The sequence below is a fragment of the Salvia hispanica genome, chromosome 4, assembly GCF_023119035.1.
Source record: "Salvia hispanica cultivar TCC Black 2014 chromosome 4, UniMelb_Shisp_WGS_1.0, whole genome shotgun sequence".
Taxonomy (NCBI): Eukaryota; Viridiplantae; Streptophyta; class Magnoliopsida; order Lamiales; family Lamiaceae; genus Salvia; species Salvia hispanica.
Window position 1 is genome coordinate 26,346,528 of NC_062968.1, and position 23,867 is coordinate 26,370,394.

Sequence of the window (23,867 nt, forward strand, 5' to 3'; positions counted from 1 at the left end):
TTTGATTGCTTTCTTTATGGGCCACCAAAACTAAATAAAAAGGCAAAGTTAATGTATACTACTGTCTATATCAATTCGAGAATGAAGTTATTTTCATTTTATCCGTATTAAAAAAAAATATCATGAAAAATAGTTAAATTCTGGCTAGTTTGGAATTCCTGTATTTTCATTGTCTTCTTTCTGGCAAAATACGCGATAATATTGCATTAAAGTTTTAAATACATTCAAATGTTAACTCATATTTAAGGTGATGACTTGTTAAATTCGACTGTCACATTATTGCATATTTCACCAAAAGAAGACAAATGAGACAATTGTGAAAAATGCAAACTTCACGATTTAAGATTTTATTTTGAAAAATACGAAAGTATTTACTTCCTAAAATTGAACCTGTGATTTATTTTACAATCCGACATTAAAAAATAAAAGGCCAAGTATAATATTGAAGACAAATTGGGGACCAACCATTTTGTCATATACCCAAATAGAGTAAATAATAAAGTTTTCCACATTTACATATGTTTTCCGATGATTAATATACCGCAAATGTAGCCGCAAACGACGCTAAATTAATTAAATAACTAATCATAAAAAAAATAAAATTGAGAGTTAATCATAACATGGGTGAAATCTTACGTTTTCCGGCGGAAAAGGGAATATTCCGGCGAGAATTAGCGGCGGCGATGAGGGCGACGAGGAGGTCGGCGAAGGCTCCGATGATGAATTTGTGGGTCGGTTTGGGGTTGAGGGAGAGGTAGCACGTGAGCAGCTCGTGCAGGTAATCCCAGCTCTCCTCCACGTCGTGCACGCCACGCGCCTCCACCATTTCTTGCATGGATCGCCGGAAGTCGGCGAAGGGGTCCGGCGAGTAGGTGGGGACCGCCACCGCGGCCTCGTTGTCGAGCGAGGCCGATGACGTGGACGCGATGGACGAGGACGAGGCCGAGGAGGAGTCAACGATGGAGTTTGACTGGCCGGGGGAGGAGAAGAAGAAGCGGCGGGAGGCGAATGCGGTGGCGAGATCGGGCCCCGGGACGGGGATGGGGATGCTCTCGTAGAGGGAGTTGAAGTTCTTGAATAGGTGGGACGGTGGATTTTGATTTTCCGGCGGCGGCGGCGGAGATTTGATCTTTGTGAAGCATAAGTTAAGGTTTCTTGACATGTTTTTTTTTGGGAGAGGAGTTTATTGTGTTAAATGTTGAGAAAGTTGTGAAATGTATAGTATATTTTGGGGGGCCTTTGCCATGTGTTAATATTTTGGTTAACGACTTTTCTTCTCTCTCCTAACAAATTTGTGGTCATAGTTTCATAATTGTGCATTTTGTTCGGATTTTGAAACTAATCGAAATTCTGATGTAGATATGTTTTATGATTGGCTCATATAGTACTATTACATGTTAATCCAAACGATCTTGTATTGTGGGCAGCGAAAACGATTGTATTATGCGAAATTGATTCATTTCATTTGTTGTACTTCCTTTTATCGCGTTTCTTGCTTTTCTGATTCATTTCATTTTTTTATTGTAAATTACTATTCGACAAATAAAATCGTTTAATTTAATATAATATGATATTGTTTGTTTCCTATAATTGTAATTATTTGATAAAGTTATACGAAATTATGTCATCATCAAAATCTTTTTTTTTTTCAAAAATCAGATTAAATCACCAATGCATATTTAAAAAAATGATATACAATGGAACTGACATAAGTAAATTAATCATAATTGAAAATAACGAGGTATACCAAATTAATCCAATATTTAAGCAATGATACCAAAAAGTAAATTTTATGTTAGTGTAAAAACTAATAAAATATTAAAAGTTTTTCGTATATATATTAAAAACTTTTCCTTACGGTCGGGTACATAGATCATTATTCATGTGTTATATACTACAAGGCTGCCACTTTTTCTTTATTCACCAACTTTCTAACAATATATACTTTTTCTTTTTGTTCTTTTCCTAAGATGCATCTTTATTGAATAGTTCACTCTCTATTACATATATATAGTAATTAATGAATTGGATTCGAGAGTCCATTTTTGTATTCGACTATTTTTTGCAACCATTTCCAAATTCGAGTTTGAATGCTATCTAATCATTCACCCTCCAATTCTACTTTCTCATTTCTATGTGTTGCTTTCTTTTGGTAGTTGTCTAAGTAGTTTTAATTCTTAGTTTTGAATTTATGTGAAATTTAGGTGACTCTGTTGTTGCTTGCAATTTTGGGGTTGTAGGATGTAACTTTCTTTTGCTAGTTGTCTAAGTAGTTTTTCTTGTGATTTTCATATTTTGCGGCGATTTTGTTACTCTTGCTATTTTGAGGTTGATGGATGTAACTTTAGATATTGTATCTATTTGTATTGGTTCTAGTTGGTGAATATTGCTTTTTTAGAGCTTGATTGTTTGCTATTTTATTTTTTATACCTTTTGTTTTTGAATTTTTGCTCCTTTCTTGTGACATGAGCATTTTGTTGTGTAAAAGAATATTAATCAGATTTATTTTTTCCCAAGGGAAGGAAATCAAAATAACTCTTGATAATTAGATGATTGATTAATAGTACTACTCATATTGATAAATTTTGGGGAAATTGTTGAATGATTTCTAATTTTTACATGGATGAAAATGAAATCTCCATTTACTGACATGCACGGCCTAATTGGCTATTGCCACGTCGAAATAAATTCATTGAATCAAAAATTGATCTATTAATTTTTCTATTGCTTTATACTACTATTAAGTTACCAATTTTGTGTAGAAAATAAAATAAACGGCATGGTATGGGTTGTCGTGTCTTATCTCGTCCAAATATAATAATTTGTTTGTCTTATTGTCAAAGTTGTTAATCTACATAGTATACTAATTTGTTTGTCTTATCTCGTCAAAGTTGTTAATATAAAAGGTACTCATTTCTCAATAATTCACTTATAAAATAGATTATAAAATAGTGTAGGTGTTATAACTCATAAATTTTATCCTACGTGATTAAATTTCCATTAAGAGAAAGTGATAATAATTGAAAATGGGTAACACTTATGCCAGTTGATGCATTTAGAAAGATAAAAGTTCATAATAATTGGATCTTTTTTTATAGTAGAAAATTCGTATTTGTTCTTCACTTGATGTTCACAAAATAAGTACTCCATTTAATTTGAAAAGATATTGATATTTAAATTATAAAATAAAATATGAAATTAGGAAACCATGCATGTGTGGAAACTGCATAGAAAAGGTTGATGGGGTCAAGATGAATCCTTACACCTTTGTAGTTTAGGATTGAATTGACTTTACAACCGTATATAAATATCTGTCATTTAACAAATTAATATCATCCTCTAAATAAATAAATAGCATAAAAAACCTTGACAAATTAAAATTATGATATGTTTAGATAGGTGCGTCACAAAATTTACTGATATTTTGGTGTATTAAATATTTGTACGTAACCAAATTGTTTATATTTTTTGATGTAAAAAATTTACAAAAATATCATTAGGCTCGACCTGGAAACGTTGAGCAAGTCATCCAAAATCACTCAACACAACTAGTAAGACTGGAAAATAAAAGTACTAACCAACAAATCGAAAGTAAGAAAAAGGTCATCTCTTCAATGATTTTTTATTGCATTTGTGGTCCTAAGCTTGTTATCTGACTATCTTATAATCTTGACCAGATCCTCATACATTTACCATGGTAGGAAGACAAATTTTGGACATCACCTCAGTTACAATTCTATCTTATAATTACATGTACAGTTATTAGTGATGATAATTACCACTACATAGATTGAAATATTATAACAAAACACATAGCCCATAGGAATGAGGAATCATTTTGTGGTTGCCATGTTTATATACAAATTACTCAATTTTACCAGTCATAAATTATGGTATATGATTCTTTTGCATGTAAATTGGCTCAAAGAAGACATATATACAAATACTAAAAACAAAGAAGAAAAGAGACCCTTTTCAAAATACAACCAAATCCCACTTTATTATCTGTGGTTGAATGTTTCACATCACGACTAGATATTTAAGATTTAAAACCAAGAAATCTTATTAAACTAATATTTACATATATAAAATATATTGATGTTCACTCAAGACATGTTTTGCTAAAAAGGGATGTTGGAAACAAATTCAGAACCGTATCATCAAAAGCTCACATGGTGGGGATGTCTCACCCACCATTTTGCTCTATTTAATTAATTATTTATTTTATTTGAAAAGTTTGTTATTTGTCATGATAATAAATGACGCATTAACAAAAACAATTATTTCGATACTTTAATTAATGTGGAATTTATGAGTTTGTATAGCTCTTTTTAATAGTTTAATGTTTTAACCTTTTATTGAATAATAATAATGGGTTCTCGTGCTTATAGATATTGTAGATGATAATGTTTGATGTTGACTATTTTAAGCATGAGCATGCAAGCCCATATTGTAATTGGCATTTTATTTTTCTTATGATTTAGTAAAGTGATTAAGTCTTCTTACAACTTCTCAACTTCTCAATTGTCAATTGATCTGCAAGACTGATTGAATCATACAACACTTTAAATAATCATAGTTTTCGAAAATTAAAATTATTATTCAATATAAAAAATGGATTGTGGAAATAGTTTTCCCGCTAATTCTATGAGATCCAAACCTAAAACGAAAAGGTTACAATGGAGTAACATAATTGGAAAATAAAATTTGGAAAATAGTAAAACGATGTTTTCGCCCCATAAAACAATCAACAATGGCCGAAAACCATCATGCCTCCATACTCTCGTTCGATTTCTCTGTACGTTTTGCAAGCATCACAATGCAAATTTCAAATCCTTTGAGACCGTGACCTTTTCAATTTCGCTGGTTAGAAGCGCATCCACGGGCATTAACCTTCTTTTTTTTTTTTGAAAAATAGCATTTATAATGACTCCTTACCTATTTGTGTGATGAATTAAATCACTTTGTTATAGAGGAAATGTCTAAGATGACATTTGATACACTATTTAAGATTCACTTGGTCTTGGTGGAAGAGAAAACATTTGGAAAATATTTAACTTTTTCTAACATTATTTAATATTCCACATGTTCAAACTTTATCTTGCCAAAAAAAAATTAATATTGATGGAGATGGATCTTATATATTTAAATAACTTTTCTTCTACTTTTTTCTAATGGATAAAGGGATGAAAGTGATAGGTCTTAGCCTAGCCTTTAAACGAACTACGTACAGTTTTCTTTGATTATGAACTTACATATTTCACCAACATTTCAGACTAACCTATAATTATTCTTTGAGCATCCCCATCCGTACTATTAAATAAAAGCATGAAGATGAACCCAGACCCACTTTTACTCTATGTCCTTAAGCAAGAGCACAACACCCACATCAATGCTCTTCCGCAAGGACAAGCTCATGGATCCCACCATTCTATTATTCAATTTAAATACTTCAATTACTAAAAATATTTCTACAATATAAAAATACATTAAAATATAAAAATTACATAATTAAATCCTAAAAATAAAAATTACATAATTAAAAATCCTAAAAAATAAAAATACATAATTAAAATCCTAGAAAATAAAAAAATACATAATTAGAATCCTACAAATTAAAAATTACATTAAAGACTAAAAAATATCCCCGTGGAAGACTAGTCATCTATCCCCAATGTTCTTCGGAGACCCCGTATAATTGGAAAAATTGAAAAATAAATTAAAAGTATGTAGAAAACGGATATAATTTATTGGGAAGTGGAAAAATAATTTTTTATTTGAAAATGATTTTTTTTAATTAATTTTGATTTTTTTTAAAAAAAGTAAAAAACAAAATCTATGTCGTTGGCCAATCGCAACCAGCCACGTAAGCCTGCTCAGCGGCAAGGACGTGCTCTTATTTAAGAGCACCGTCCTGCCGCTAGCAAGGACGGACAACGTGCATTGGTGAGCAGCGGCGTCCTTACCACCGGCAAGGACGGACAACCTTACCGATGTGGATGATCTTATGTCTATAAATATAAATGTAGTTTAATGCTACAAAAAAAACATAAAGGAGTAAGGACTAATTTCAAACTAAATATTGACTCGCGATTTAAGCCATAAACAACCTTAAACAAACATTAAATAGTGGATAATAATTGGGATTTTATTGTGGAAAGTATGGAGAGAAGTCCCACTCATTACAAGTTGTTTGGAACATAGATAGAATGGGGCCTCGACCATTATTACCGAATCATAGCTGCCTTCGAGTGTGACATTTCACTATATTATTTTATTTTCTTTTTTCCTTTTCTCAATCTTAATAATTACACGAGAATGATTGAACATAAAAATCACTAAATCCTAATTTCATGAGAACGTAAAATAATTTTAAATTATATCTGACTCTAAAAACAGTTTTTTTTCAACTATTATATGAAGTCCTAAAATCCTAATTACAACTCAAACTAAAATAGTAATAGAAGATCAACTAAAAAAAGTAGTATTAACATTTTTTCTTCTCAAATGGTCTTTGATGGCCAAAATCCACAATGCATTAGCACTTCTCTAGCAAAGTGTTTAGTTTGATTCCTCCGACTATTTCACATGTCCCATGTGAATTCCAATTTTTTTTTCGAGATTATGACTTTTCTAGCTTTGTCGGCTACAAAATTGGAATCGTTGAGAGAGATCTCGTGGTTATTTGGACCTACCAAATTGAACATGAAATAGCTGAGGCACGATATAATTATATGAACACGACATAATGGAGAAGATAAATTATTTGTGGGCAGCGATAAATGTACATAATTGTACATGCATAATCGAACTTTTTTTTAAAATTTTACATTGGAAACCAATCTATAAACATTAATTAATTTAAAATAGTTACATACTAATCATGTTGCAACAATTTTTTTAAAATTGAAATTTTAACTTTAATATTTACATATTTAAGAAAAAAAAATAAATATTTTTTTACTAAATATTGTATAATTAATTTGAATCACGTTCAAAATCATATTACAATTTAGCATAAAGTCACTATAACATTCTTTTCTTATTGCTACATAATAGTATAACAAATAACAAAATTACTTTTTAATTAAATCAATAAATTAAGGATAGTATGTACGTGTACAATTCATCTACATTCATCTTTATTCATCCTCTAAGATTAGTCAATTTTCCATGTACTAGAAGTATGGTTACACTTAGGGATGTCAATCGGGCCGACCCGTCGGGTTTCGGGCCAACCTTACTCGGGTTGCGGGTTAATCGGGTGCGGGTCAATCGGGTTGTGATTTCTTTCGGGTTATAAAAGTTCAACCCTAACCCTAAAAAGCTCGGGTTTCGGGCTAGCCCAACAGGTTAATCGGGTTGCTACCGATAATATTAACATGCGATCAATCCAATAAATAATGATTAAAATTACTAACATTCATACAATGTATGTAACGACCCGCCCTTCTAGGGTATAATAAATACGGCGATAGTTACCTAGACGGACTTAAATGCAACAAAGATCATAGGCTAGGGTTTCATTTAAAGGGATTTGACCAAAGTATTTAATGAACTATTTAAGCAACAAAACAACGGCTTAATCAAGAAAACTAATGATGAATAGATATCATAATTTATGCTCCAAAAAGCAAGGGTTTAATATAATCCAAAACGCATCATTTCTCAATATTCTAAACCAAAAGGAATAAGTTCAACTCAACCCAAATAATAATAAGTTTCATGTTTCAGCGGAAGCAACCAAGAGGGAGTAGTACACTAGACTGGCCAACCCGTACGCTGGCACACAGTCTAACATTGGTGTACACTAACCCAAGTAGAGTTTGCGGCTCTACAAGGATCCGAATTCGATTAAATCAATAGTGGCATAGCCACGAGGGATAGGCACGACAAAACAAATCAAGGCATGATAACACAGATCTCATTCTCATCAATAAAGATTTAGGACGATGTCCTTATTTTAAAAGAAAAGCCCACCTCGATGGCTTAGATCGCAAGTATTCTCTTCCCCTTGCTATCACGCTGAGAGCGCGAGTTATCACCTTTAAATTAGGTGTATCACAAATCAGTCTCAAACATTGATTCAAAATCATGCATGTTCCCAACGTTTCCCTTTTCCCATCAATTCATTTTAATATCACCATTCAAAATCAAGACATGATTATCATATCACTTTTTATTCGCACTACAACTCCAGATCTATCATCAAAATGTGACATGAGTGTTTTACAACACACATCACACACACACACACAACACTCACGCACGATCCACATACACACATATGCATCCCATTCATCAATTGGTTTCCCCTTTTCACTCGATCTATATGCATGAGGGTTCAAGAACACCGATTAATCGGTTAGTTGAGAAAAGATAAATCAAAATACCTCTTCTTGATAAAAACGATCGGTAGAAACAAAGTAGAATCTTGATTCTTCAATAATTTTTTGAGGCTTCAACTTGAATTCTTCTCAAAAGATGAAGAACTCTTGGGGAAAAATAGAAGAAAAATTGAGAGAGAGTAAGTGGCGTGAGTTTTGAGAGAGGGAGGCGTGATTTTGGGATTTAGGTTTAGGGTTATTTTCTCTCTTATTTATAGAGTGCAAGATATAATCTTTAATTATATAAATCAAAGATTTAATAAGATATGGGAGAGTGTAGTTGGTGTGAAATTTGGAGAGAATAAAATGGATTTTCGAATTCTATGCTATTTAATTATCATATGATTTAATTAGATATTTCACGGAGTAGAATAAAATATCACGGAGCAGAATAAAATAACAAATCCTCCCAATAAATATGGAGTAGGCGATTTTATGCCTAGGATTTAAATTCAAATCCTAACTTAAATAGGATATGACAAGATCTCTTTAGATATGGTAAGATTTGTTAGGATATTTATATTTATTCATGGAAGAGAATAAATAAGAGATCAAATAATATAATAAAATAATTCATTCTCCCATAAATAGGAGATTTTCGAAATCTCCATGATGTAAGCATAGGGGTCGAAAATTCCAATAAGATGTGTAGGATATATATGAAAATCCTATTTAGTCTCACTCATCCCTTGGGAAAATAATTCATCACAATATATTTCACATCTTTGACTATTCAACAGCCACGTCATATACTCAACATATTTGATTATTCAAATCAATCTTAACTCCAAATCGCAATTAGGTCACAAGAAAAAATCATGCATTTAATTCACTCATCAATTAATCCACATACTTCATAGCATTAAAAGCATTTAATGTAAAAATCTTATGACTCAAAAATTAGGGTTCGAAAAAGTGGGGCGTTACATTCTTCCACTCTTAAAAGAAATTTCGTCCCGAAATTTGGTACCTTCATGGGAAGAGTTCCGGGTACAGTTCCATCATCTTGTCCTCAAGCTCCTACGTGGCTTCTTCGTTTTTGTGGTTTTTCCATAGTACTTTAACGCTAGCAATGGTTTTATTTCTCAAATTCTGAACCTTTCGGTCCAAGATCATCTGGGGTCTCTCTTCGTAGTTCAAGTCGGAATTCAACGCGACTTCTTCGTAGTGAATCACGTGCTTCGGATCGAACACATATTTTCGCAACTGCGATACGTGAAACACGTTGTGCACGTTCCCAAGGCTTGGCGGTAGCGCCACTCGATAGGCTACGAGTCCTATTTCTTCAAGAATTTCATAAGGTCCGATAAAACGCGGTTTCAACTTTCCTTTAACACCAAAACGCGTTATCCCTTTCGACGGGGATACTTTGAGAAAAACTTTATCGCCGACTTGAAATTGTAAGTCGGTGCGTCGGACGCCAGCGTATGACTTTTGTCTGTCTTGGGCTTCCTTCATTCTCACACAAATTTGTCGAACAATTTTAATCATCCCTTCGACTGCATCGGGTCCGAGTTGTTGGGGTTTTGGTGCCCCTTGCACAGTGGAAGACATGTACAAACAAATAAATCAGACACGGATCTATTTGACCGATTATGCGATTAATCAATTCACATGTTAAACAGATAATTGCATGCTAGAACCCAAATAATTCATGCTCATAGAAAGTAAATCCTAACCATGATTTCTACGGTTTAGAGTTACCGATTTGATTCTCCAAAGAATCGACGATTGCTCGCGCCTTCTCCACGCGATGATCTTCGATACTAGACCACGGATATTCTCTCTGGTTCCCGAACTGTATCTCGATATTAGTGTGGGCTGATCTTATCAAAATACTAGGACTTAAATAAAAGAGACAGAAAAATCGATTTCACGGAGGAGAGCTGGAGAGAAAAAATCGTCCCCTTCTCTGTGATGGAGTGGACGAAAATTTTAAGAAAATAATAATGTGTCTTTTCTGTCTCCTTTATTCTCCTATTTATATTAAGTTCCTTTTGGGCCCAGACAGGAGATCTATGGAAGATTTTGGATATGGGCTCCCCCAATTAGCTTTTTACTAATTAAATTGAACCCACAATCAATTTAATACAAGCTTATATTGGAATATTACGATGAGCCACTACAGAAGTAATATTGAACTCTCCCCATCCAATTCCGAAATTACAAGTAATCCGGTTTCCACTTTGTTTATTATTTATTTCTCGCGCTTAAGATATAAATGTCCATTAATTAATTAATGTCTGCTATGAACTTAATTAATTAACATCTTATTAATTCCAAGATTGAACTTAGCAAGAAACATTTATTTATTATTCATAGAGCGATAAAACTCCAACTGGCCAGTTTTCGAATAATAAAACCTTGTTCGAGCTCCTCTTGAGGACATTATCAAACGAGACTCACCTCGCGCACGTTTCAACATAATAGCAATCCTAGCACCGCTAGATATTAATCACCACTACCCAATATATCAGGATTATTGAGTTGTGAAAAACCCGCACAATTTGATAAGTCAAAGTAGTGCATAATAATACCATATGCTCAATGCTAACATATGTAGATTAAGAAATAGTATTTTATCAAGACCTAGTCTTTCAGTAGATAGCATAAAGAACGTCTTTCATGTTAGATCCGTTCGGTGCTATACCACACCAATGTCATCTTATTTAAGTAAGGCTTAGAAATATGCGGACTGACATTGCAACCTTTCACGATAGGTAGCCAAAGCCTATCTAGGTTGTGAAATTCTTCTTTCTCTTTTGCAAAGCATTGCGTAGAACCGACTGTAGTTACCTTAAAGTGGACGTCGCCCACAACCAGTCTACTAAGCAAAAGACTTAGACTTTGTTTGCTTCTTATGCATTTAAATGTTTGTAAAACATCTTATAAATGCACAAGCAAACACAATGTAATAATAATGCGGTGTTTGTTTAGGGTTTTTGGGCAATGCCCCCACAAAACCAGGGCGGTTCCCATTTCCACAGGGGTATTTCCGGGTTGTAACTTTCCATCCCGGGGCCGTTGATGAAAGGCCTTCCCCCTTTAGCTAAGAACCCCTCCACAAATGCCGATATCCATCTTCATGCCATTCCAAAAAAGGATTTTCTTCAAGTCTTGATACATCTTCTCCCTTTCCCCGGGGTGGGGAAGATGGAGCCTCAGGGAGCTTCACCATGATCTCGATTTGAGTTCTTTGTCGTTTGACACGAGCCTTCCTTCAAGGTTTTGGGGCTTTGGGTCGGACTTTTACAAAAATTTCCCGGGATTAAAGGGGCTCTCATTTAAACTGAATTTCCCCCCGCCGATCCATCCGTTGTACTGCAACGATTCTCGTCCTTAGATTAGGCTTTACCACTAAGGTGGCAATACAACCTTCCACTGTTTCAGGTGCCCTTACCACTTCCAATCGCATTTTACTAAATTCTCGTATCCGGCTTTCCCTTTCCGTCAGAAAAGTAGCTAGTTGCGAATGGTCTCTACGGCTCAAAGCATCTGCCACTAAATTTGTTTTGCCAGGGTGGTAGTTGATGCCACAATCGTAGTCATTTACTAATTCGAGTCATCTTCGTTGTCGCATGTTCAAATCCTTCTGCTCGAAGAAATACTTCAAGATCTTGTGGTCCGTAAAGATTTCACATCTAACTCCGTAAAGATGATGCCTCCAAATCTTTAGGGCATGTACTATTGCTGCTAACTCCAAATCGTGGGTTGGGTAGTTCAATTCGTGTGGTTTCAATTGTCGTGACGCGTAGGCGATCACTTTGTTGTTTTGCATCAACACGCATCCTAGTCTAACCTTCGAAGCGTCGGTGTAGACTACGTAGTTCACTCCCGGCTCTGGCACGGCTAACACTAGTGCGGTGGTCAATTTCTCCTTCAAGAGTTGAAAACTTGCTTCACATTCCGTGATCCAATTTACTTTGACTCCTTTCTTGAGTTGTTGGGTCATTGGTCTCGCTATCTTGGAGAATCCTTCAATGAACCTTCGGTAGTATCCTGCCAATCCCAGGAAACTCCGAATCTCGTTCGGTGTCGAAGGTGACTTCCATTGTTGTACCGCCTCAACCTTGGCGGGGTCCACTCGGATTCCTTCTGCCGACACAATGTGTCCTAGAGAGTTCACTTCCTTCAGCCAGAATTCACACTTGCTGAATTTGGCGTACAACTTCTCGGTCCTCAATGTCTCCAACGTGATTCGTAGGTGCTCCTTATGCTCCTTCTCATTCTTCGAGTAGACTAGAACATCATCTATGAATACCGCTGGGGCATTTGTTAGACCGAACGGCATCACAACAAACTCGTAGTGTCCATATCTCGTACGAAACGCAGTCTTCGGTATGTCCTCCCTTCGAACTCTTAGTTGATGATATCCAGACCTCAAGTCCATCTTTGAAAACACGCCTGCTCCTCGAAGTTGATCGAACAAGTCATCTATCCTCGGCAGTGGATACTTGTTCTTGAGGGTCAATTTGTTCAACTCTCTATAGTCGATACACATTCTCATCGACCCATCCTTCTCTTTCACGAAAAGTACTGGTGCGCCCCACGGCGAGACACTAGGCCTAACGAAACCTACGTCCATGAGCTCTTGGTGTTTTATCTTGAGTTCCTCCAATTCTTTAGGCGCCATTCGATATGGTGCTTTGGATATGGGTGCGGCTCTCGGCTCGAGGTCGATTGTGAACTCCAATTGTCGATCTGGCGACGGTCCAGGTAACACTTCGGGAAAAACGTCTAGAAATTCTTGCACGACAGCGACATCTTCCATCGTCTTTTCCTCCTTCTCCTCTCCATGGAGGTAGACGAGATAGGCAGTTCGCCCTTTTTTCATCATTGCGGTAGCCTGAAGCGTGGATATTATAGCGGTTCGCCGGTTCATCGAGATTCCATGGTATACGGTGGGTTCCTTTCCTAGAGCTTGTAGAGATATTTGTCTCTCCTTACAACGAATTGTCGCAAAATTCACAATCAACCAATCCATTCCTAGGATTACACCGATATCTCTCATTGTCATAACTTGCAGATCGTGAGCGACTAACTTAAGCTCTCCTAATACAATTTCTACGTTCGAGCATGTTCGGGATATTTATATTGTCCCACCCACTGGTGAAGACACTAGCATCTTATCGATCAACAGTTATCACATTAAAAGTCATGCATACTTCAGAATAAGCAAGTAACCAAATAATATTTCGCATCTACTTTCAACCATTTTCTTCAAACTCACACTTTTTCCTCAAAGTTTCCATATCGCCTCTTATAACGATTTTGACCTCGAGTCTGGTGCTAACAAGAAACTATTCCATAATCTCTTTTCCAAGCATCCGATTATAACAAATATCTAAATTATCCGCTTCGTTATTCATGCATTGATCATCAGCTACTCGTAAGCATATTTCATTTCTCAAGAGTTTATTGCTTAAGTTCGATCTTCTAGCAGCTTGTGGCAGGTAGTTCGTTGTTGCAGAATATCTAACGTCTTGTTTATTGGTTATGCCGACGCTTTTAGTTGGTGTATAAATTTCGACGCGTGATTGGCCATAGGAACTTATTCCTCGTGTGTATCTGAAAAACACAATCTAACATTTCTTTGAGTCTAGTATCAATAATTCGAAGATTGATCAAACAACCTTACTTGGATAGAAACTGATTTCAACTCGAAGAAGCACAACCAATAATGCCTTTAATCGGAAAGGCTCCAAACTTAATCAAGGAAACAAGAACAACATTTCTAATTCGACACTTTCAAATCTCATCATTGACAATTGGTTCGAAATAAAGCAAAGACTAAGTTCCATTTAACTTAACCCGTCCATTTTGAGGATTAAATGGTTTACATGTATCAAATAAAATCCATAGAGCTTGAGAATTTTCTGACGAGTGCTCGAAGAACATGAGATAGGTCATGAAAACAAGATGAAACTGCAATAAACCTCAAAATTCCATAGCAGACTGCCCGATCAAAATTTGAAAAAAAATTTCGGACAGCAATGAATGATATTGTTCAAACATGTCGAGGCCTAAAATAATCATTCGTGGTAGGATTTAGAAACATAGACATAATGTCATGAAGTAGCACTAAAATGGTTCAACGACATCACGTTATTAAAAAAAAAATAGAATCACATCAATGGATTCACGGTTTATTAAAGACAACTCAAAGTGAATGGAACTTTCTAGAAATTTAATACGATCGACCCGTTAAGGAAGAAGAGAACATGATAGCCTTAACTTGGTGTTGAAGAAAGAAAAATCATTGAGTATGAAACAATATATGTAGTGAAACCGAGCTAAAAAGAATTTCACTTCTGCCAGAAAGAGCTTGCCACAAACATGGTTACAAAATAAAGGGGTGAACCAAAGTTCCAAGAAGAATATTCCATCATTTGAAGAAAATATGTCTGGAGATGTAATCATTTGGAAGGTCATAACTGCAAACAACTTTATGATTAAAGTTCAATGACGGAAGCTCATAAAATCAAAATATCGTCCTTATGATGAATCAAAGGAGACTACACAATCAAGATATCCAAAGTTACAACGGCAAACACCTACTTTCGAGACAAGTGACTCATGACTCGATATAGGAAAAGAAATAATGGGTATTACTTGCAAATTGTGAGTCCAACAAGGTCTTAGATAAACAAGGGCTCATTGTTTATGGAGAGGTTCCGAAAAAATTTCTTAGGATCCAAGTAAGTACTGTCGAATAAAAAGAATCGTTCATTCTAGCTACGAAGGTCGCACTCCCTCGTACATTTTTCCCGAGCCTGAACATGGCAACGTCGTTCTATGCAACCGGGGATTCCAAGTTGAGATTCATTGTATCGTCGAAATTAATAACTATTTTTGATGGTCGCATCTTCAAAGTCTTCTTCTTGCCATGTCACATAGTCATTTTCGATTGCCATTATACACGTGGTCTTAATGTGTCATAAACGCCGTCGTATTTGTGTTGCGTCGCCACTTTGGCATGGTATGCAAGACTGCATAGTTTTATTAGATCTTGGGTATGATCTCACCATTGTAAGGATACACCAAAGTTCGAAATATATATTTTTTTCGTTGGTTCTATCACTCATGAAAGTGATATTGCGGTTGTCCTCTTACAACTAAGTTCTAGCCTACTTCTTAGGCACTTGATAATTTCAAGCATAGCTTGAAGTCTCATACTTCAACATATATTCGATCATTACTTAAATGCTATTCAAGCTTCATAGGGCTTCTACGTTCGCAACAAAGTTCAAAAATTCCCATTTTCACTTTCATAGTGGTTCTATACAATACCTCGTACTTCATCGGTCATAAATTTTCACCACACAAACGCCATCCATATATTGCACAATTAATATGTTTATTTGAATAGCATATTTCACCACATAAATCATTTGGTGTTCCATAGCATATCAAGCATCGTACATTAATATATGTGAATATTAACACTTAGTCAATCAAATCATCCATGGAATCGCATTTCATAAGTCATGCAGTTCATGTTCATCTGTATCCCAATCACAACTCGCAACTACATGCGTACCATGCTTTGCATTTCACAATTCATGTAATTTCAATCATATAGAATTTCATCTATCCAACTCATAGAAGTCCATTCACATCTTCGCCGATTTTGCTTATCGGGGTGTGCACAATAGCATTCATCATTTTGGCATAACAACACTAAGCAAATTTCATACCCATGTATATTCGTCATTTCATACTCCAAGAAAATCTTAAAAACATCACATTAACTTCTATTCATTGCAATTTTCAACATTTCATAATTCCAATCAATATTCAACGAGATACTTGTTACCTCTTTCTTCGTGGTTGGGCGGAGACTAGTCGTGTGACATCCCTAACCTGAAACATGCATCATTTTACATTATTGCATATTATTTTATCATTTGCATATTAAATATATTAAAAGAGTTTTTATAGATATTAATATTAATAAAAACAAAGAAAAAAAAAGAAAATGTAGTTAATGATATATTTGAACAAGGTACTAAATTATTATTAATAGATATATATATAAGTATAAGTAAATAAATGTAATTATGAATAAATACTTAAGTATATTAAATTAGATTACCTATTGATAAATATACCTACACATAATATATATATGTATATATGATATACGTATGTGTAAAATATATATATAACTAAGGAAATGCTAGTTAGATAATTGTTTAATTTTAGTATAATTTATTATTATAGGATTGTTATTAGTAAGCTATGGTTTGATTGCAACGTGTCAAATTCTTAAAACAGTAACTTTTTGTCCAATTTTAAAAATATATTATAAATTGCTTAAAGCCATATAATAGATAATTACATAAGTAAGTCGGCTAGCTTGTTGGAATATACTATATACTATGAGTTAGGCTTTTTTTTAAAAAAAATAAAGAGAAAAGAGAGGGGAAATAAACAAGAAACAATGAGACCTTTAAATCTATCAACTGAAGAGGTAGACTATCATTTGAGTAAATTTTCGCCTATACCAATTCTTAGTTTTTCATAATTTTCTTTACTTCTAGTTACTGATGTATAAATGATATTTTTATCTGGATTTATATAAGAAGGTAACTATAGGGTTTTAAAGAAGTTTGTGGTTAAGTTATCTACTCAATACTTGAAAGTATCTAATGAATTCGTCCTTTTGTAACTAATATTTGTATACGAATTTTAATCTTTGGCCTATTTAGCTAGAATTAATTTTTTTTTTTTTATCACAGTAGTTAATTAGTAGGCAACACTCCCATGATAATAAAGTGGTTTCTAAACCTCTCATCTAAGATGTCTTTTTCCAATCTTATAAAATATTTATCACTTGTTTGAGATGTTTTTATTGATAAGTGTTATGTTAATATAGTAAGTTAATTAGTTTATGCATAGATATATGAACTAATATATTTGAATGTTAACTGGAATTTTGATAAATAATAAGTTAATTAGTTTATGCATAGTTATTTATATAAAGTGAATAATTGGACTATATGATGTGACCCTGATATGATTATGTGTTATTTGATATCAATGGTAGAATATGATAGAAATATGTAATTGATGCAATTGATATGTTTCCACATGGTTTTGGAATTATTAGAATCATTGGATTAAAAAGGATCTGTGACAGTCATTCCCTGGGTCTGATATCAATGGCAATGGACCTACGGGTCATATATATACAATGGCAATGAACCTTCGGGTCATATATATGTATACAATGGCAATGAGACCTCCGGGTCATATTATACAATGGCAATGGACCTTCGGGTCATATATATATGTACAAAGGCAATGGGACCTTCGGGTCATATACAATGGAATCCCGGGCAGATACCAGACTTGATTTGTCACAGAATAATAAGCTGAACAAAGTGACATCCATCTGCATATGCATATGAATTTGTTTTATTATTAATTGGTTATTGCTATATATATATTGGTTAAAGAATATGCGTGATATTTTGGGATATTGAATTAAAGGTAAGATTTATATACACTGAGCTGTGGCTCATATAAACCACTGATACTAATATTTTTCAGGAATAAGATATCAGTGAAATTTTTGGTTGACGTGAGTCGTAGGAACTGGACGTGTTATCAGGTTCGGCGGCTGACTCCTCACTGAACTTAAGGGACAGAAGCAAAACTAGATAAAATGATTTAATATCTATATACTCCCAATCAACACATGTAAAAACTCCATTTCCAACACATTATATACTACCATATATTAGTATACTCCCAACTCAACTCCATCCACCATAGACCCGACCCACACAAACAAATAAGCAGGCCCACTTCTAAACAAATAATGGCCCATTAATATTATAATAATAGTAGACAACTAATTGAAAAAGTAAAAAAAAATACTCCCAGCCTCCAACACGTATCATCTCTCTCAACTCTATCTCTGTTTCAGCAAATCTCAAAATTCTCTCTATAACTCACCACTCACACAAGCTCATTCTCAAATTCTCATTCAAGCAGAACCTAAATCCTGATTCCTATCTCCAAATTTTAAGTATCAAAACAAAGCTACAAATCCCAAATCAATGCACAATCTCATCTCCCTCTCTCACCATTTTCCGTTTCCGTTCATCACTGCCGCCGCCGTCCAGCCTCTCCGTCGCCGAGCAGCGCTAGGTAAGTCCCATCCTCTAAACTTTTATTAAGTTATCTAATTATATTTGAATTTCAAATATTAATGAGCAGACAGAAGTATAGAGAAAACAAAATGGCAACCTCTAATAGCATTAAAGATCGAGGCTTTAACAAAAACTATCAAAACACAGTTTCAAGAAATTCAGCAAATCTGTTCCTGTGAACTATCGTGAGTGTAGGAAACTATGTCATGGAATGGGATGCAGAGAATTTAGAGATAAATGGGTATAACTTTGGAACGAAGAGAACAACATGAATAATTGAATTCACGACTCTCTCTCGGTTCTATCCTTTCACACTGTGACATCAAGAAATTTTGCTAAAGTATTACTACACGAAGTTTTCGTATTCATGAAGTCAAAGAGAGTTTACCTCTGATTGGAATGGAGCGATTTCCATTGCAGGAAGGTATTTCACAATCTACTGATTTCTTTCTACTCTCTCTCTGTGTTGAATTCTCAACCTTTTGATGGATGGAAGAAACTGCAGGAAGATGGTTTCTCTCTGGAGTTTTTCTCTCTGATTTTTGGATGGGGGATTGTGTGAGGAAAAGATGGCTGCGTGCGTTACAATAACGAGGAAGAAAAGATATGATTTTTCAGTTGGAGATTTTCAGGGAACATGGAGATATGGGAGAAAACCGTGTGGGAGAGAATTATATTTGACTGATAAAAATAAGTGCAAAAGAATAGGAATAAATTTCTAAAATAGAAGTAGCCCAATTGCAATAGGATAAATGGGCTAAAACAAGATAGATAAAAGTGATAGGCCCAAATATTTGATTTTGCACTTTAATTAAATTGTGATGTTTTATTTTAGTACTTTGGTGTTATTCCAAGTACTTGTAAACGATCACCCAATTTCATCAATCGATGAATATCGCGTCAAACTCGTCGACTACTTCCATCACACGATCAACCAACAACAATTCAAGCTTTCACTATTTCCATTCGCAACCAATCAAAATAAAGACGGTATTTTACTCAAGGTCTATCACTCGCTCGTTCTCAAAATAAAATCTTAACGTAAAAGGTAATAATAAAGGCGGGTGTTACCACGCAGTATCCCGCTGCTGATGTTCTTCTTCCTCTGCCTTTACTCTCAAAATGTTTGATGAAAAGCTTTAAAGAGAATTCCTTATTGTTAATCTATATAGAAAATCACCCAAAGTTAGAGGATATAATATGAATATTTGATTTGCATCAAATACCCCCAAACTTAAGTTATTGTTCGTCCCGAGCAAGATATACTATAAGCACAATGGTTTTAATTTTCAAATCAACACCTACACTCCACTTGCAACCAAAACTCATAATTTTTCATCACAACGAATCAAGTAATGACATGAATGACAAATTCTAAACCCCCAACATTTTCCAATCAAGATTTTCCACTATCAAGAACAATCACTCATCAACCTAGAATTTCAAGTCAAAGTGCACTTCAAAGTATGTCCAAGCATAAGATCTTACAACTCAAACCATCGTCGTTGACTCGTTAAGCATTACTCATCACATAGACTCGCGGATTTCAAATCAAACTTCTTTAACTCTAGCAAGCTATTTACAAAACATCCACAATGTATCAACAATAAGGTCCAAGGTCTTAAATTATAGGTTGTAATGGGATTAGGGATGAGGTAGGAAAAATATGGATAGTGAGCTCAAAAACTACACATTTGAGTGCCAAATTCTTCCCTCCTACAACTTCCTTCCAAAGAATCAAACAACAAGACTTTACAACCAAAATTCACTCCCCCAAACTTGAGATCATTCAAGACAAGATTACATCTTAAAAATAGAAGCTCAATCTTTATTTCATCAAACTTTTTTTTTTCTTTTTCTCTTTTGATTTTCTTCTTCTTTTTTTCTTCAAGAGACCTCGACTTTTGTAATTTTAGAGGCCGTCTTTTTCATTTCTACTACGAACTTCATTGCCAACAATTATACATTTCATCAAGTCTCAAAATCTCTATCTTTTATAGAACACCACCCAACACTCACAACTCAATCAACAAAGCACAAGACTTGTATTTAGCACTCAAAAAGTAGCAAGGATCAATGACGAGGCTAAAGTGAGGCTTATTTTAGTAGCAAGTGATTAGCTAAGTGTTTGCACAAATCAAAAGGGATTAAGCTCAAAGTGGCTTCTAGGGGATCATATGTTTGACTAGGCATGTGAACATTTGGCCATGGAATTCATCCTAGTGCCTTATCTTCCCATATCATTGACACACATGAATGCAAGCACGCAACTCAATAAAGCAAATCCATCCAAGATAATTTCCACAAGACACGTGACTTTCATATTCTCCTCAACTCAAGAAATCGGTTGTTATCACAAAATGCTCTTTCAAATAAATTCATGCACCAATTCCATCCATCCTAAGCTTCAAAGATCAAGTAAAATCAAGCAAGATTTTCCAACTAGAAAGCCGAAGATAAAGCATGCACCCGTCAATTACATTGATTCAAAAACACATTTGGCATAGAATACACCCCAAAAACATACATCATGCATAAAATCATTCAAACTCATTCAACCCCCCCAAACTTGAATGCTTCATTGTCCTCAATGTAAGCAAAAATAACATAAAAAGTAAAGGAAAAAGAAGACTCCCCCAAACTTGGCATGATATCCATAGTACATTCGGGTGGGAGGGTGGGTGTATATTCCTTTGCAGGTGTGCTTCCTAACAAGCTCCAATGTGAGTCCTATCTCCATGTTGCTCCTACATACAACAAACAAAAAAAATAAAACACACAAAAAGAAACACTCAATTCAAAGTAAATGTTAGAGGAAAGAATTGAGCAAACAAAACCTCCAACATATGAAAATAAAAATAAAGGAAAAATAAAAAACTTGGGTTGCCTCCCAATCAGCGCCTTTGTTTATAGTAATTGGCTCGACTTTCTTCATCCTTGATCTACACTTTTGGTTCCACTAGTGCAGCCACTTCTTTTGCTTCCATACCACTTTAACCTCCAACATATGCCTTCAAGCGTTGGCCATTCACCTTCCAAAGATTGTCATTTTTCTGATCTCGAATATCAACAGCACCATAGGGGTACACCTTGTGCACCACATAAGGACCTCACCATCTTGATTTAAGCTTGCCCGGAAAGAGTTTCAACCGAGAGTTGTACAATAGGACCAACTGTCCTTCATGGAAATGACGAGGCTTAACGGCTGCATCATGTATCTTTTTAGCACGCTCCTTGTAGAGATCAACACTCTCATATGCACGAAGCCTAAACTCATCCATTTCATTTATGTCAGGAAGTTGTTTTTATTGCGGGCAGCAAGGGCATTACTATAAGGAGTGCCCCTCACGACTTGATAAGATGTCCAGTGGTAGAGCAATGACGCAACCTACAGTACAACCTGCAACATCGAGTACTAGTTTTGGCCGAGGTCGTGGTAGAGGACAAACTATGAATGCTCCTATGGGTAGAGGACGAGGACAGTCAGAGGCACAAGGATCTACACTTCAGGGACATCACGAGCACCAGATGAGGCATCACGAGCACCAGAGGTCATTACCTCGTGTGTTTGCTATAACCCAAGATGAGGCATCACGAGCACCAGAGGTCATTACCAGTAAACTTTACTTATTTGACACTATGATATATACATTGATAGATTCGGGATCTACACATTCATTTATATCACCTGCATAGCATCGCATATGCATAAAGAATCTGAACCTCTAGAACATAGCTTAGGTGTACACACACCTTTGGGTGAAATTATTTCAGTGTATACAGTTTATCGAGATTGTGTAGTACGAGTTAATTCAGTAGACCTGCCAGCAGATTTGATTCTCTTGTTTATACATGAGTTTGATATCATCTTGGGTATGGATTGGTTGTTACGTCACCGAGCTAAAGTAGATTGTTATGCTAAAGGAGCAGTGATAGAATCGCCAGGACGAGATCGAGTGATATTCTACGGCAATCGACAAATTATCAAAGTTGGTTGCTCTTCGAAATTTGAATGCAAGATTACAGCTAGACATTAGATATATTAAAAGAGTTTTGTAGATTAATATTAATAAAAAAAAGAAAAAAGAAAAGAAAATGTAGTTAATGATATATTTGAACAAGGTACTAAATTATTAATAATAGATATATATATATATACGTATAAGTAAATAAATGTAATTATGATTAAATACTTAAGTATATTAAATTAGATTACCTATTGATAAATATACCTACACATAATATATATGTGTATATGATATATGTATGTGTAAAATATATATATAACTAAGGAAATGCTAGTTAGATAATTGTTTACTTTTAGTATAGTTTATTACTTCCTCCGTCCCGCCTAAGATGACACGCTTTCTTTTTTAGTTTGTCCCAACTAAGATGATACATTTCCTTTTCCGGTAACTTTCTCTCTCCAATTAATACACCCAACCACTTTTTCTTACTCCTATTAAAATATTCATCTTTCTTTATCTCTCTATTTTAATACTTACACTCACCTTATCTCTCTCGAATTAAACACTTTAACCAATAATTCCTAAAACCCCGTGCCGGCTAAGCAATGTGTCTCTTAGCCGGGACAGAGGGAGTATTATAGGATTGTTATTAGTAAGCTATGGTTTGATTGCAACGTGTCAAATTCTTAAAACAGTAACTTTTTGTCCAATTTTAAAAATATATTATAAATTGCTTAAAGCCATATAATAGATAATTACATAAGTAAGTCGGCTAGCTTGTTGGAATATACTATATACTATGAGTTAGGCTTTTTCAAAAAAAAATAAAGAGAAAAGAGAGGGGAAATAAACAAGAAACAACGAGACCTTTAAATCTATCAATTGAAGAGGTAGACTATCATTTGAGTAAATTTTCGCCTATACCAATTCTTAGTTTTTCATAATTTTCTTTACTTCTAGTTACTGATGTATAAATGATATTTTTATCTGGATTTATATAAGAAGGTAACTATAGGGTTTTAAAGAAGTTTGTGGTTAAGTTATCCACTCAATACTTGAAAGTATCTAATGAATTCGTCCTTTTGTAACTAATATTTGTATACGAATTTTAATCTTTGGCCTATTTAGCTAGAATTAATTTTTTTATATCACAGTAGTTAATTAGTAGGCAACACTCCCATTATAATAAAGTGGTTTCTACACCTCTCATCTAAGATGTCTTTTTCCAATCTTATAAAATATTTATCACTTGTTTGAGATGCTTTTATTGATAAGTGTTATGTTAATATAGTAAGTTAATTAGTTTATGCATAGATATACGAACTAATATATTTGAATGTTAACCGGAACTT

At 34.5% G+C, this 23,867-nt stretch overlaps 2 protein-coding genes across 2 annotated transcripts; both read right to left on the minus strand.

Annotated features, from left to right (window-relative positions):
• Positions 1–442: 442 nt before the first annotated feature.
• On the minus strand, positions 443–1,250 carry LOC125223940 (transcription repressor OFP12-like). The gene has a single exon (XM_048127259.1). It carries the CDS (start codon positions 1,160–1,162, stop codon positions 614–616), a length of 549 nt encoding a protein of 182 aa, XP_047983216.1. The 5' UTR covers positions 1,163–1,250; the 3' UTR covers positions 443–613.
• Positions 1,251–9,407: 8,157 nt separating this feature from the next.
• LOC125220785 lies at positions 9,408–9,845 on the minus strand. The gene has a single exon (XM_048122923.1). It carries the CDS (start codon positions 9,843–9,845, stop codon positions 9,408–9,410), a length of 438 nt encoding a protein of 145 aa, XP_047978880.1.
• Positions 9,846–23,867: the final 14,022 nt, after the last annotated feature.